The sequence below is a fragment of the Natator depressus genome, chromosome 15 (genome assembly GCF_965152275.1).
Source record: "Natator depressus isolate rNatDep1 chromosome 15, rNatDep2.hap1, whole genome shotgun sequence".
Taxonomy (NCBI): domain Eukaryota; kingdom Metazoa; phylum Chordata; order Testudines; family Cheloniidae; genus Natator; species Natator depressus.
Genome location: NC_134248.1, coordinates 6,020,143 through 6,035,026, shown reverse-complemented (window position 1 = coordinate 6,035,026; position 14,884 = coordinate 6,020,143). Strand labels below are relative to the sequence as shown.

Below are 14,884 nucleotides of genomic sequence, written 5' to 3'. Positions count from 1 at the left end.
TCTTACTTTACTCTGGGCAGGGATTGCATTGCTTTTCACGCTGTTCTAGTCACGAATGGCTTTGCAGGTCTCAGAGAAGTCATGAACACTCTGTAGTCTTGTCAGAAGTGTAATAGTCACTTGAATGCTGCACAGGTTCATTTTGATTTAGGCTCAAGTGCTCTGCACAGAGTGCATGTCTCTTTGTCTGTATGACATTTCCCAACTCTTTTTAGCAGTGAAAAACCATTGTACATTATTAGGTATGGTCCTTATTAGAGCTGGGAGAATAAATGATTTCTCAGTTTGCTGGCATTTCCAAAAAAGTTTTTTTTTTTTTTTTACATTTCAGCTCAACCAGACCTAATCCAAAATCTCTGGAAAAAATGTGATGATTTGAAAAAGTTGACAAACCATTTTGTTCAACTTGCAATGAACCATTTCACTTTGTTTCTAGGCACTTTTTAACATACCGGCAAAGGAAATAAAAGGCTAGAATCACATTCACCTAATTTTCCTACCACCCGCAGCACTGTGATTTCTATGCATACTAGAAGGCATCACATCTTTAGTACAACATCTATCATGTTGTCTAGGTTCTGCCCTCTTTCTCCAGAGGCAGCTGGACATTTTTTTCCCACCTCAAAATAATGTTTTGGGTTATTTTAGTATTTAAAGCCACATCAGAGCGCCATAGGGTCAGAATGTACTGCCCTGACTAGGGGCAGGGTGTAGCTATGCTGTCCCATGGGCAAAGCTGGGACCAGGCATGGAGCCAGGGCTCCTACCAGTGCCTGCCCGCATGCTGCTCACTGACCGTTCTCCCTGGCCAGGTGCTGAAGTAGGAAGCACATGGGGCATGGGGGCTCCTGAAGCTGGGAAGAGATTATAAATTCATAATCCCTGGTGGTTCCATCAAGGAGTTTACCCTTTTGTGAAGGAAAAAAGTGTCCATCTAAAGCCATTCACTTCACTACCCACAGTGTCTCCTTCATGCCTCTGATCTTTGTTGTAGGAACGAGGAGGTGATTGCTGTGGCTAGTATGAACTATGATCCAATTGTGTCCAAAGTCGCTGAGGTCATGGCCTCTGGGAGAGCGATACGTAAACGAGATGTGGAGTAAGTAGAAGCTGCTAAAGACAACTGAACATACGAACATTGTGACATAAATCGGGCCAAATAAAATCAAACCCAAATGGGTGAGTGATCCATCAGCCGGCAGGTGCTAGAGCAGAAACACAGCCTGGGCCAGAAGCAATGGTTCATCCCATTTTAGTTCAGGGGAATGACAAGTGGCAACCCATACATATCCACTGCTGTTTGCTACTGTCAGCTGTACTTCCTAAACACACTCATTCCTCCAGTCCCACTAAACCAGGGCGGGCAAAGTTTTTGGCCTGAGGGCCACATCTGGTTTCTGAAATTGTATGGAGGGCCAGTTAAGGGAGGCTGTGCCTCCCCAAACAGCTAAGCGTGGCCAGACCCCTGCCCCATCTACCCTCCCACTCTCTGTCCCCTGACTGCCCCTGGACCTCCCCGCCCCATCCAACCCCCCCCCTCCTTCCTGACTGCCCCCCCAGGACTCCTGCCCCATCCAACCACCCCTTCTCCCTGACTGCCCCCGGACCCTCTACCCTAACTGCCCCCCGACCCTAACTGCCCCCCGCCGCCCCATCCAACACTCCTCTCCTTCGTGACTGCCCCCCCCCGGACCCCTGCTCCCATTCAACCCCCTTGTTCACCGCCCTCTGACCGCCCCGACCACTATCCATGCCCCTGGCCCCTGACCACCCCCCAAACTCCTCTGCCCTCTATCCAACACCCCCGCTCCCTGCCCCCTTACCGCGCTGCCTGGAGCACCAGTGGCTGGCGGCGCGGCTGCACCAGGACAGGCAACTGCGCCGTGCAGCCCAGAGACCGGGTCAGGCAGCCGCGCCCCCCCCCCCCCGGCTGGAGCCGGCCACCTGCCGCGCCGCCCAGAGACCGGGTCAGGCAGCCGCGCCCCCCCCTCGGCTGGAGCCGGCCACCCGCCGCGCAGCCCAGAGACCGGGTCAGGCAGCCGCGCCCCCTGGCTGGAGCCGGCCACCTGCCGCGCAGCCCAGAGACCGGGTCAGGCAGCCGCGCCCCCCCGGCTGGAGCCGGCCACCTGCCGCGCAGCCCAGAGACCGGGTCAGGCAGCCGCGCCCCCCCCCCGGCTGGAGCCGGCCACCTGCCGCGCAGCCCAGAGACCGGGTCAGGCAGCTGCGCCCCCTGGCTGGAGCCAGCCACCCGCCGCGCAGCCCAGAGACTGGGTCAGGCTGGGCTCTTCAGCTGAGCTTCCCCAGGAGCTCGCAGCCCCCCGCCCACAGCATTGCACTGGGGGCTCAGTGAGCTGAGGCTGCGGGGGCAGGGGGACAGCGGGCGAGGAGCTGGGGATGAGCCTCCCAGGCCAGGAGCTCAGGGACCAGGCAGGATGGTCCTGCGGGCCAGATGTGTCCCACGGGCCGTAGTTTGCCCACCTCTGTACTGAATTCATTAATCCTCCCCCATGCACTGTCCCTTGCCTCCCTGCCTTTATGTCTAAACTACAAAATTAGGTCAAATTTATAGAAGTTGATTTTTAGAAAGCGATTTTATACAGTCAATTGTGTGTGTCCCCACTAAGCGCATTAAGTCGGCGGAGTGCGTCCACAGTACCAAGTCTAGCATCGACTTTTGGAGCGTTGCACTGTGGGTAGCTATCCCAGAGTTCCTGCAGTCTCCGCCGCCCATTGGAATTCTGGGTTAAGCTCCCAATGCCTGAGGCAAAAACATTGTTGCGGGTGGTTTTGGGTATATGTCGTCAGTCGCCCCTCCCTCCGTGAAAGCAACGGCAATCGTTTTGCACCTTTTTTCTGTGCGGGCACCATACTGCTTTCAGCAGACGGTGCAGTAGGACTGCTAACCGTCGTCATTGAACCACCACTTCCATTGCCACTCTGCTCTCGTCTTGATAGTGAATTTTTCCATGTTGTCTCTCATGGGCTCCTGCTTCTGCTGCAACTCTGCTCTCCTGCAGATGCCATACCAGACAGCAAACATGGAGCCCACTCAGATCACTAGGCAGTTGTAAACACCTCGTGCATTATCATGCAGTATACGCAGAACCAGAACCTGCAAAAGCAGGTGAGGAGGCGATGGCAGTGCGGTGACGAGAGTGATGAGGACATGGACAGAGACTTCTCTCAAAGCACGGGCCCCGGCAATTTGGCCATCCTGGTGGCAATGGGGCAGGCTCATGCCATGGAACGCCAATTCTGGGTCCATGAAACAAGCACAGACTGGTGGGACCACATAGTGTTGCAGGTCTGGGATGATTCCCAGTGGCTGCGAAACTTTTGCATGCGTAAGGGCACTTTCATGGAACTTTGGGACTTGCTTTCCCCTGCCCTGAAGCGCATGAATACCAAGATGAGAGCAGCCCTCACAGTTCACAAGTGAGTGGCGATAGCCCTCTGTAAGCTTGCAACGCCAGACAGCTACTGGTCAGTCAGTAATCAATTTGGAGTGGGCAAATCTACTGTGGGGGCTGCTGTAATCCAAGTAGCCAACACAATCACTGAGCTGCTGCTATCAAGAGTAGTGACTCTGGGAAATGTGCAGGTTATAGTGGATGGCTTTGCTGCAATGGGATTCCCTAACTGTGGTGGGGCGATAGATGGAACCCATATCCCTATCTTGGGACTGGACCACCAAGGCAGCCAGTACATAAACCAAAAGGGATACTTTTCAATGGTGCTGTAAGCACTGGTGGATCACAAGGGGCATTTCACCAATATCAGCATCGGATGGCCGGGAAGGGTACATGATGCTCGCATCTTCAGGAACTCTGGTCTGTATGAACAGCTGCAGCAAGGGACTTACTTTCCAGACCAGAAAATAACTGATGGGGATGTTGAAATGCCTATAGTTATCCTCGGGGACCCAGCCTACCCCTTAATGCCATGGCTCATGAAGCAGTACACAGGCAGCCTGGACAGTAGTCAGGAGCTGTTCAGCTACAGGCTGAGCAAGTGCAGAATGGTGGTAGAATGTCCATTTGGACATTTAAAAGCACACTGGCGCACTTTACTGACTCGGTTAGACCTCAGTATTCCCATTGTTATTACTGCTTGCTGTGTGCTCCACAATATCTGTGAGAGTAAGGTGGAGACATTTATGGTGGGGTGGGAAGTTGAGGTAAATCGCCTGGCCACTGGTTACACACAGCCGAATACCAGGGCGGTTAGAAGAGCACTGCAGGTCACACTGCGCGTCAGAGAAGCTTTGAAAACCAGTTTCATGGCTGACCAGGTTACAATGTGACAGTTCTGTTTGTTTCTCCTTGATAAAAACCCGCCCCCTTGGCTCACTCTACTTCCCTGTACGCCAGTCGCCCTCCCCTCCCCCCTTCGATTACTGCTTGCAGAGGCAATAAAGTCATTGTTGCTTCCAATTCATGCATTCTTTATTAATTCATCACACAAATAGGGGGATAACTGCCAAGGTAGCCTGGAAAGGGGGGGGAGGAGGGAAGCACCGGGGAGGGGAGGACAAGACCACACTGAACTTCAAAACTTATTGAATGCCAGCCTTCTGTTGCTTGGGCAGTCCTCTGGGGTGGAGTGGTTGAGTGCCCGGAGGCCCCTCCCCCGCATTCTTGGGCATCTGGGTGAGGAGGCTATGGAACTTGGGGAGGAGGGTGGTTGATTACACAGGGGCTGCAGTGGCGGTCTGTGCCTTTCCTGCACCTCAACCGTATGCCGGAGCATATCAGTTTGATCCTCCAGTAGCCTCAGCACTGCATCCTGCCTCCTTTCATCATGCTCTCCTGTTGCTCCAGCCATCTGTCCTCGCACTCATTTTGTGCTTTCCTGGACTCTGCCATTGTCTGCCTCCATGCATTCTGCTGGGCTCTTTCAGTTTGGGTGGACTGCCTGAGCTCAGAGAACATTTCATCGTGAATGCATTTTTTTTGCCTTCTTATCTGCGCTAGCCTCTGGGACAGAGATGCTAGTTGCAGCGTTGAAACATTTGCAGCTGTGGGAGGGAAAAAAGGACAAACCCAACTAACCCCCCCCACACATCCAATTCTCTGGGATGATCGCTTCACCCCTCCTCCCACCACATGGCTAACAGTGGGGATGATTTTTTTTCAGCCACAGGCAAACAGCCCAGCAGGAACAGCCACCTCAGAATGTCTCTTGAATAAAATTCCCCTATTTCAACCAGGTGACCATGAATGATATCACTCTCCTGAGGATAACACAGAGAGATAAAGAATGGATGTTGCTTGAATGCCAGCCAACACTGCCATGCTTTCTTATGCAATGATTCCAGACTACATGCTACTGGCCTGGCGTGGTAAAGTGTCCTACCATGGAGGACACAATAAGGCTGCCCTCCCCAGAAACCTTCTGCCAAGGCTTTGGGAGTACCTCCAGGATAGCTTCATTGAGCTGTCCCTGGGGATGGAGCAGAAATCCTCCAGACACATTAACAGACTTTTCCAGTAGCTGTTCTGGCCGCGAATGCATCCCAAGTCTTCAGGGCAAAGTAATCATTAAACACGCTTGCTTTTAAACCATGTATTATATTTACATTTATATTATATTTACTCACCAGAGGTGCCTTCTCCGCCTTCAAGGTCTGGGAGCCTGGGTTGGGAGGGTATTGGATCCAGGGTGATAAACAGTTCCTGGCTGTCAGGGAGAACGGTTTCTCCGCTTGCCTGGTGTGCGCTATCATCTTCTTCGTCCCCAAAATCCTCATCCTGTTGCGTGAGTCTCCCGCCTTGCAGGAGTCCACGTACAGGAGTGGGGCAGTGGTAGGGCCACCCCCCTAGAATTGCATGCAGCTCATCATAGAAGCGGCATGTCTGAGGCTCTGACCCCGAGCGGGCGTTTGCCTCTTGGGTTTTTTGGTAGGGTTGCCTAAGCTCCTTAAGTTCCACGCAGCACTGCTGTGGGTCCCTGTGATAGCCTCTGTCCTTCATGCCCTTGGAGATTTTTTCAAATATTTTGGCATTTCATCTTTTGGAACGGAGTTCTGATGGCACGGATTCATCTCCCCATACAGCAATCAGATCCAGTACCTCCTGTTTGGTCCATGCTGGAGCTCTTTTGTGATTCTGGGACTCCATGGTCACCTCTGCTGATGAAATCTGCACGGTCACCTGTGCTGATCAGCTTGCCACACTGGCCAAACAGGAAATGAAATTCAAAAGTTCGCGGGCCTTTTCCTGTCTACCTGGCCAGTGCATCCGAGTTCAGAGTGGTGTCCAGAGCGGTCACAATGGAGCACTGTGGGATAGCTCCCGGAGGCCAATACCGTCAAATTGCGTCCACACTAACCCAAATTCGACTCAGCGATGTTGATTTCAGCGCTAATCCCCTCATTGGGGAGGAGTACAGAAACCAATGTTAAGAGCCCATTAAGTTGACAAAAATGGCTTCGTTGTGTGGATGGGTGCAGGGTTAAATCAATCTAACGCTGCTAAATTCCACCTAAACTCGTAGTGTAGACCAGGGCTCAGTCACTATTCATCATCCATCACATTTACACATTGATAGCCTCAAGGGGAAATTAGCCATGCAAGCCCAGTTCTGCAGGATCCCTGCCTGTGCACTGACCAAACAACAGTGACTGAGGAGGGAGCCTGTATATAACAGCATGTGGACCATGAATGGAATGTGGCACAGTGCGTACCCCTAGGAGAAGGGGGAGCATTCTGAAGGCAGACCTAAGTTCCACTCAACTTGCATAGGGGATGCCAAGAAAATATTGGAAGATTGATTTCTACTGAATGAAAATCCAGCAGCGTATATAAACCCTTTAACTCCGCCACGCTGAAATAGATATGCCCCAAATCACTCCAGACTGACAAATTTCGATTTCTGGCTCAAAGCACTAAGGAGGTAGGGCTTTAACAAAAAGTTGCATTTTTATAATGGCCAAAATGTATCTCTCCCCCCCCCCCGCCCCTTTCTTTGTCCTCAAAAGTGTCCAACTTATTTTTGCTGAAGCTTTTTCTTTTTTAAAGTTTACATTCCTTCAGTCACCAGAGGTGAAAAATGTCATGTTGAAAGGTAAACGTTACTTGCAGGTTTAAACTAGCATAAATGGAGAATTCTCTGGAACTTGAAGTCTTTAAACCATGATTTGAGGACTTCAGTCACGCAGCCAGATGTTAAGGGTCTATTTCAGGAGTGGGTGGGTGAGGTTCTGGGGCCTGCGATGTGCCACATCATGGTCAGCAGTGACCCTCCCCACAGTGGGGAGTCTGGCATTTCGCCCTCGTTGCCTGCAGAGCATAGAAAGCAGTCTCACTGCTCTGGCCACAGAGTGCAAAGGCTGCTTTTTGCTCAACCTGTCAAGAGCCAGCCTGTTCTCTGCCCCTCCTGGGGGTAGGGGTGGAGCTGGGAGAGGACTCTTGGCCCTGCCATGCATCAGGAACAGGACACTTAATACTAACCGAACATTCTCTCCTTGTTTTCCTGCTGCATACGCGTATTTAAGGCTGTTAGTTCGTCATGGCAAGTATGTTTCCTTTTGTATCTTGAACTTGCCGCATATTAGCAATGAAGGGTTAAAGTGACAAATTTTAAGTTAACATCAACCTCTGAAGCCCTGGTTTGGGAGATGTTCCTAATTCCTGCAGAAATGTTATTTACTCTGTTTGACTGAATGAAGTGGTTTGACTGTGGTTTGTTCCCTCTGCATAGAGCAGTTGATAAATCTATTGCTTCTGTGGAAAGGGAGTTTGGACACATGGGGCCGGATTTGCTAAAGTGTACTCACACTAGTGCTCATTCCTCAACTTGTGCATGTGCATGAATCTGGGCCACTGCACCGCTAGACCAATGGGCCAGGTCTATATTCACAGCTGCACTGGTTCACCTGTAACTTGGTTCAACAACTGATTCTATTAAACCAGTGCAAAACCCTGTGTGGCCATTAAGAATCCAGTTTAAACCTGGTTTTTAACAATTTCAGCTAAAACAACCTAAACCAAATTTCAATTGAATTAAGAGCCGCTACACAGGGTTTTGTACTGGTTTAACTAAATCACTTTTTAAAAAAATCACACCTTTATTTAAACCAGTGCAACTTGGGATATAGACAAGACTTTAATGACACAAAGCCTGGACATGCTCCCCTCACTGCATTTGGCTATATCAGGTCAATATTCTGCCCCAGCTTCTCCAGCAGGGTTGCAGGCAACTCAGTGAAGAGAGGGTGTTTGCTGCAGAGAAACTGGAGCTGCATGATAGCTAGCAATCCTGGCCCGTGCAGAAGGCAAACTCAGAAACACTAGGTGAGCAGATCTGGTTAATCCTGTTGTCCTGCTTTTGTCTTTGCCATAGAACTGGAGACATGTCTTGGTTAACTGGAAAAGGCTCTTAACATGGGAAGGAACTGATTTCTGCTGAGGCTGCACTTGCCAGAGAGGAGACTGGGATGACCAGGAGGCTCCGCTGCTAGATGCAAATCTAGTCAGCTGAGTCATTGCCTCCCTCAGACTTTGAAGCATTTTTCACTGAACATTTATGTTCCCACCAATGCCCTCTGTACACACAGCCGGTGGTTCTGAAGCACCAGTGGCAGCCTGCATGCTTGGGCTCTGCAGAGTTTAAAAATCCTATGGAAACGCAAGGAGAACACAGGATCCCTGAGAAAGCACTGACTTGCACGGGCCTTCGGAGTCTGAAGCAAACATATGCTCTAGCACCAACAGCTGCATCTCTCCATGAACCGTGCTGGGGCATGGGGAGAGTAGAATGGAGCTTACCTTCACTTTCTTCTGGTAGGGAGGGATCGCCTGCAAAAACAGGGCAAACTAGTCATCCTGATTAAAGTTAAAGTTACCCACTCTGGGACACATCTGCTCCCCCTACAAACAATGCCACAGCCTTTCACAGCACCCTATGCTCCCGACATCACCCACAATATGCACCCAACTAGCCTACCCCTCACCCACACTCCACTCACATCCAAGCATGCCCTCACCAACACCCTGCATCACTCTCCAACCTGCACTAACACCCCCTCCCTGCCACACTCTCCCAGACACCCTAACACAACATCTTGCCCCCCTGCATCCTCCTCAACCAGGTTCGCTTTCCACCCACAGTGTCATCCTCACCCACACAGCTTCAACCACATCCACGTGCTCCCATTCAGACCCTTACCTGCACAGTCCGAGTCATAGAGCTTCACCTTTATCCACGCCCTCAGCCATAAGCACGGAGCTCCTGAGGTACACAGCTCACAGGAGCGAGCCTCCCAGCCCAGGTCGACAGACTCTCCGGCTTGCGGGGCTAGCGCACTAAAAACAGCTGTGTAGACAGTGCTTCACCGCTGCAGCTTGGACTGAAACTTGGGCTCCCCGACCTCCAGTCCAACCAATGTCGACACAGCTGTTTTTGGAGCACGAGCCCAGCAGGTATCCTTGGAATGTATAGTCTGACTCCTGTGTTAATTGCAGTCAGTTGCTAGGTGTTGAAGTTAAACTCCCTGTTCTGTAAAGACCTGGGTCTCCCTTTTTCAGTTCTTAAACACCTGGGCTAGGTTCAGTCTTTCCCAGTTCCCCAGGGACCAGTTTTGACCTCACTTACACTGGAATGATGCTGGTGCAACTCCATTGTTCCAATGGAGTTATTCTTGATTTACATCAGTGTAAGTGGGTCCAGAACAAGCCCTGTGATCTCCAGAAGATCTCCCGTATAATTGGCAATGGTTCTGATACCATTTCAGTTTATTTCTTTAGCATCCCAGGGTGAATGTTCAGAGCATCCTGTTTTGAATACAGATCTAGTCATCCTGGTCCCTTTAACTTGCTTCTGCCTGATCCAGCCTCATGAACACTCCCTTCTTCTTTAATTGTTTTGCATAAGTCATCCTGCTGCTGTCATCCTACCCACTGGAAAGTGAGGCAAAGTAGCTATTGAATGAGATTTCTGACTGTGCCTTGTCATCTATTATTTATTCTGCTTGTCATTCAGTGGCAGCGCTAAACCTACCTTCTCAGTGTCTTGCTTTATTATCCCCCTTTTAGGAACAAAGGCATTGCCACACCACTTCAGAATGCCCACGTAATCTCGCATTCTGTCTCGGTCAGTACCCACTGCCCAGAGGCTTCAGAGAAAATTGCTGGAATCCTATAACAGACAGTTTTGAAATAACCTGCCCCTGAGGAAAATTTCCTCCCAAATCCTATCAATCCATCATACTTTATGCCCTGAAGCAGGAGAGTTTATATCTTACATATTATTTATCCTGTTTGATGTAACCAGTGTTATTCTCATTATCCTGAAGTGTCAAATCCATTCTGGAATCTTGATAAATCCTTGGACTCAATGATATTTTGTGGCAGAGAGTTCCCTAGTGAGCTGTGTTGTTGTCACAGGGTACACTCACTGCTAGTGGCACCTCCTAGCTGTCCTGGGGATTAGCTCTGGCCAGGCATAGCGCCCTCCTCTGGTGGTGTCTCTGCTGTTGTCCTCTTGCCCAGCAGACCCGTCTCGCTCCAGGGTCTGCAGCCTCCTCTTCGTGACTCAGCCCTCCAGCCAGGTCACTCTATAGTTCCCCCTTTCGGGTGGGCGGGGGGGAAATAGGGTGGGTATCAAAGTCCCTCCATACACAATGGCAGTCTTCCCTTTACTGCTCTGACCATGCCACACTTCCAGCGGCTGGTAGGGGAACCCAGGCCCACCTTCTATTCTGGGTCCCAGCTCAGGGACCCTCCAGTTAGCAGCCAAGACCTGCACTCTCCTACCTTGCTTCTTTTCCCCTGATCCTTTTCCTACCTTCACAGCTCCCCACCGAGTTTGTCAGCCTCCCAACTCCCTCTTTTCGGGATGTAACTGTAGACTACTTGCCTCTAACCCTAGACACACCTCCCTTCTCCAAAGGAGCAACTGCAGACACCTTCCCTGCAGCACTCTGTTGCCAGCTTCCTGGCTTATATAGTTCCCCACCTGTTTCTGCCCAGTTGAGCCTCTTCTAATTAAATCCCTCTTCTCCAAGATGCAGCCTGGGCAGTTAATTGGCCCACTTAGCCATCTTCACCCCTCCAGGCCTTGTGTAGGGTGGACATCCCATCACAATTGTATATAAAATATTTCCTTAGCTTGTGTGTGACTATGTTGCCCTTTGTTATTTTATATAACTGTCAAACACCCCCTTATTTGTTGTATCCTAAACTTTTCAGTCTTTGCTTAGGCAGCAAGGCCTCCTATTGGTATCACTCATTTCTAGTCCCTGCTATTTCCGCTGTAATTATCTGCAAAGGGCGTAATCAGAGCAGAATACAGTATTTCAGTCAAGGATGTACCAATGACTTACAGATGGCATGACCAGCTTTTCAGTATTATTGTCCACAGTGCTCGTCACAGTAGTATTGTTGCCAAGGTCTCGGTCTCTGTGACTTGACCTTACACATCCTTGCTGTCACCCTTTCTCTCCCTACCCCACAACTTTTACTTGCCCCCTGGAATGAATCCTTTTCCTTATTTTTTTATTCTCTTTTGTTTTAAGATCTTTACAAAGTTTTCTAAGACCCCAGTGCAGCCATACTGATCCTTCACTTCCTTCCCCACTGCGGCCTTATCCAGACTAGGATAAAGGAGTTGAGTTTTTAAATAGCACTTAATTAAAATGTATTAGCCAACATGATTTAAAAAAAACATTAGCCACTAATGTAGATAGGTTCTAACTCCTTTAAAATGTGTTAGCTGATTGTGGCCAATCCTAGCCCACTCCAAGAGTTCAGGTCAGCTGGCTAATATGTGGGAAAATACCACTGGCCCTGTCTACTCTAGCGTTTTCAGCTGTGTTAGTTCACCGTATTTTAAAAGCATCTCTTTCTCCATCCGGATGAGGCCTGGGATTGGGACACCCCCCCCCCCCCCACAGTGAGTAAGCAGGGGTAGAGGTGAGTCTAGAGATGAAGGTGTGAGTGTAGGGGGCAGGTGGAAGCCGAGAAGCCCAGGCCCTGCTGCCTCTTTGGCAGAAGGGGGAAAGATGAGTAACAGGCTCACAAGCCAGTAGTGTTTTTTTCATGAGGGAAGGAGCAGAGAAGGGGGCATGGAGTGAAGGACTGAACCCCAGGCAGAGAGGAGCAGCTGGAGCCACTGCTCTTTTAATGGGTGGGAAGGAGGGAAAAGAAGTGAGGGACACAGCCATCTGCAGTAGGCACTGGGAGGCTTCCTGCTCCCAAGAGAGGCAATAGCAGCAGGAGCAACGATGGTTGGTCCCTGTCGGCAGGCTGGAGAGCAGCAAGAACTGACTTGGCTGGAGGAGTGAGGTCAGCAGAAACCTATAGGGAACACAGAGGGTTCAGAGGCCCCTTAGTGATGGGGGTGCCTGAGGCCCCGGGGGCTGTTCAGAAACCCCCTCTTCAGCTTCAGTGCTGCTTCCCATCAGTGCTAGTCCCACTGAATGTGGGCCACACCCACCTGCAGGATCCCCAAGCAGCCACTTGTTCTGTTGGTACTTAAGTCTTTTTTCCTTTTAGAGCTGTCCCATTAGAGTGTGATAGAACAGGGATGCTGGGCTTTTAAGCCCTGTGCAGCCCCTACAGCTCATTTAAGCTTTCTGAGGCTGAGAAATTTCCTGGCTCCTCTTGAATTCTCTTTCTCTCCTCCCCTCAAGGTCACTCAAGACCAACATTCCCTCTAATTTTTGACAGGCCGTGTGCACAAAATATTTCTTCTGTGCAAATTGTTGTGCTTCTGTTCAAATTTTTGTGCGTGTGGTGTTTCTCCATGTGCGCGGGGTTTAGGATCTGTGTGCGCATGTGCACAGCTTAGAGGGAACAGTGCTCAAGACCATTCCTCCGCAGGCCAGAGGTAGGAGGGTTGAGTATGGATCCTTTCATCTTTGCAGTCTCATTGCCAGGTTATTTTCATGTGTCCCTGGCTGCTTCCTCCACCCTCTGCCTGGAGAACCCACCTGCTTCCTCTTTCGATTCACTAACTTTTCTCCTCCTGATTTCTACCTCGTAGCTAATTATTCTGTGTTCCCCAGGTTACAAACTACCTCTCTCAGCTTGTCAATAACTAATTATCCTTTATCCTGCTTGGGTTCTCCAACTTCCCACTGTCTGCCTCTTCCATGTGTTTTCTGGTCTCCTCGGCTCACTGGCTTGGCCTTATTCAAAGGGCTCTTGGGTATAAAAATAAAGAAGCAAAGCACCCCTTGCCCCTGCTTCCATTAGCTGTACTTACCAGCCCCTTCCCACCTTTGTCCCACACACATTGATACTCATTTCTTCTCACACCAAACCGGTCCACCAGGCCACAGGAAGTGTATGTGGATGCTCAACTCCTTGGGGCAGGAACTGTGGCCAGCATTAGACCTCTGAAGGGGGAGATTTTCAACAAGAAAGCAGGGACCTGCCCATTTACAAGTGAAAGGTCCCATCTGTGCCTTTGAAAAAAAATCTCACCTAGGTGCCAAACCGTAGGCATCAACATTTGAAAATGTTGCCATTTGTTCTTATTTGCTATTAAAGATGGACAACATTTTTTAAATAAAAGGTTTTCTATTGAAAAAATAGCCTCTTTCCCCATGTGAAATATGTCACAAACATTGTCATTATTGAAATTGTTCATTTTCGCTGGAATTTTGGGAGAAATTTTTAACTGACATTTTTAATCAAAATTTTTTGTTTATTGAAAAGTCAGGTTTTGGCAAAACATAAGGGCAATATTGGTTTTGATAAAAATTTAGATAGAACTTTGATTTGAAACGATGCACAAAATTCCTGAAAACTGGAAAAGGTTTCATTTCAAACCAAAATAAATTTGTTGTGAAATTGCGTTTTTTCCTTTTCTGACCAGATCCGTTTGCTGTTCAAAGAATTGTGTTCTGCTAGTGGGCTATATATAGCATCATCATCATCACTGTGCAAAACAGAGCTGCCAAAACCTACCCTGAGGAAGAAGCAATTGTGTATGGCATGGAAAGAGAATCCAAGCTTAACACGCAGTGATATGCATGGACTTTGACTATCTTATTTATTGTGAATGCCATCAGCACTTTGCAATGCATAATGAACAGATCTCTGAGCTGATTCTCCTGCAGTTACATACACACAGCTGCCATTGGATTTAACAGGAACTAGGTGCAACACAATGTGAGAGAGTCAGGCCCAGGTCTACATTATATCCTGCCTGACTGTAATCAGTTATAGGGCATTCAAGTGGGGCACTCCCATGGTGCCTTTCTTTCCCTTCCTTCCCTTTTTCCTTTTGTTTCTTTCAGAATTTTTAAATTAGCAATAATTAGAATGATTATAATGAAGCCCCTCCTGAGAGGGTAATGAGTGATTGTGAACTGTAGGAGGAGTGTGAGGGGAGGAGCGGGCAGTGTGTGAGGATCTGTGTGAGAAGGGAGATGAGGAGACGTTGTCTTATCTATTGTTGTCATCATCTGTACTGACAAATGTTCTGATTATAATTGGCTAATCTTCCTTTCCTCACTGTAGACACTTATAGGGAGAATCTGCATATTCATCTAGTGCTCTGCATGGATGAATATAAATATAACCTGAATAATAAAGTCCAAACTTCCAGCAGATTATTATTGTCATTTATTTGCCTACCATTAAGCTACCCCCAGATCCTCTACCCTTCCATTTTCCTGCCAAGGAGCTTTTCTTACAAATGGGGAGTCATCAAAGAGTGGGGTCTGTCTAGTGGGGTCCTGTATGGGTCAGTTTTCAGCCCAACGCTATTCAGTGTCTTTGTCAGTCATATGGAAGAAAACTTAAAATCACTACCGGCAAAGTTTGCAGATGGCACAAATATTGGGTGTGTGGCAAATAATGAGTAGAACAGGTCCCTGATACAGGGAAATCTGTATTGCTCGATAAGCTGGACGCAAGCAAGCAATAGAAGCTGT

The 14,884-nt window shown here is 49.2% G+C and overlaps 1 protein-coding gene across 4 annotated transcripts in view; it reads left to right on the top strand.

The window, feature by feature from the left end:
- The window catches only part of AIFM3 (AIF family member 3), a 124,773-nt gene extending 110,220 nt beyond the window's left edge, over positions 1-14,553 (top strand). The window contains exons 19-20 of one of the 4 annotated variants that reach the window (XM_074972588.1): positions 995-1,099; positions 13,822-14,553. In XM_074972588.1, the coding sequence (XP_074828689.1) occupies positions 995-1,099; positions 13,822-13,870 (154 nt within the window). In that variant the 3' untranslated portion in view covers positions 13,871-14,553. Of the gene's footprint in view, positions 1-994; positions 1,100-3,017; positions 4,255-8,343 lie in introns of those variants that run through there. The other 3 variants (XM_074972589.1, XM_074972587.1, XM_074972590.1) reach the window with 3 other exon arrangements.
- Positions 14,554-14,884: the final 331 nt, after the last annotated feature.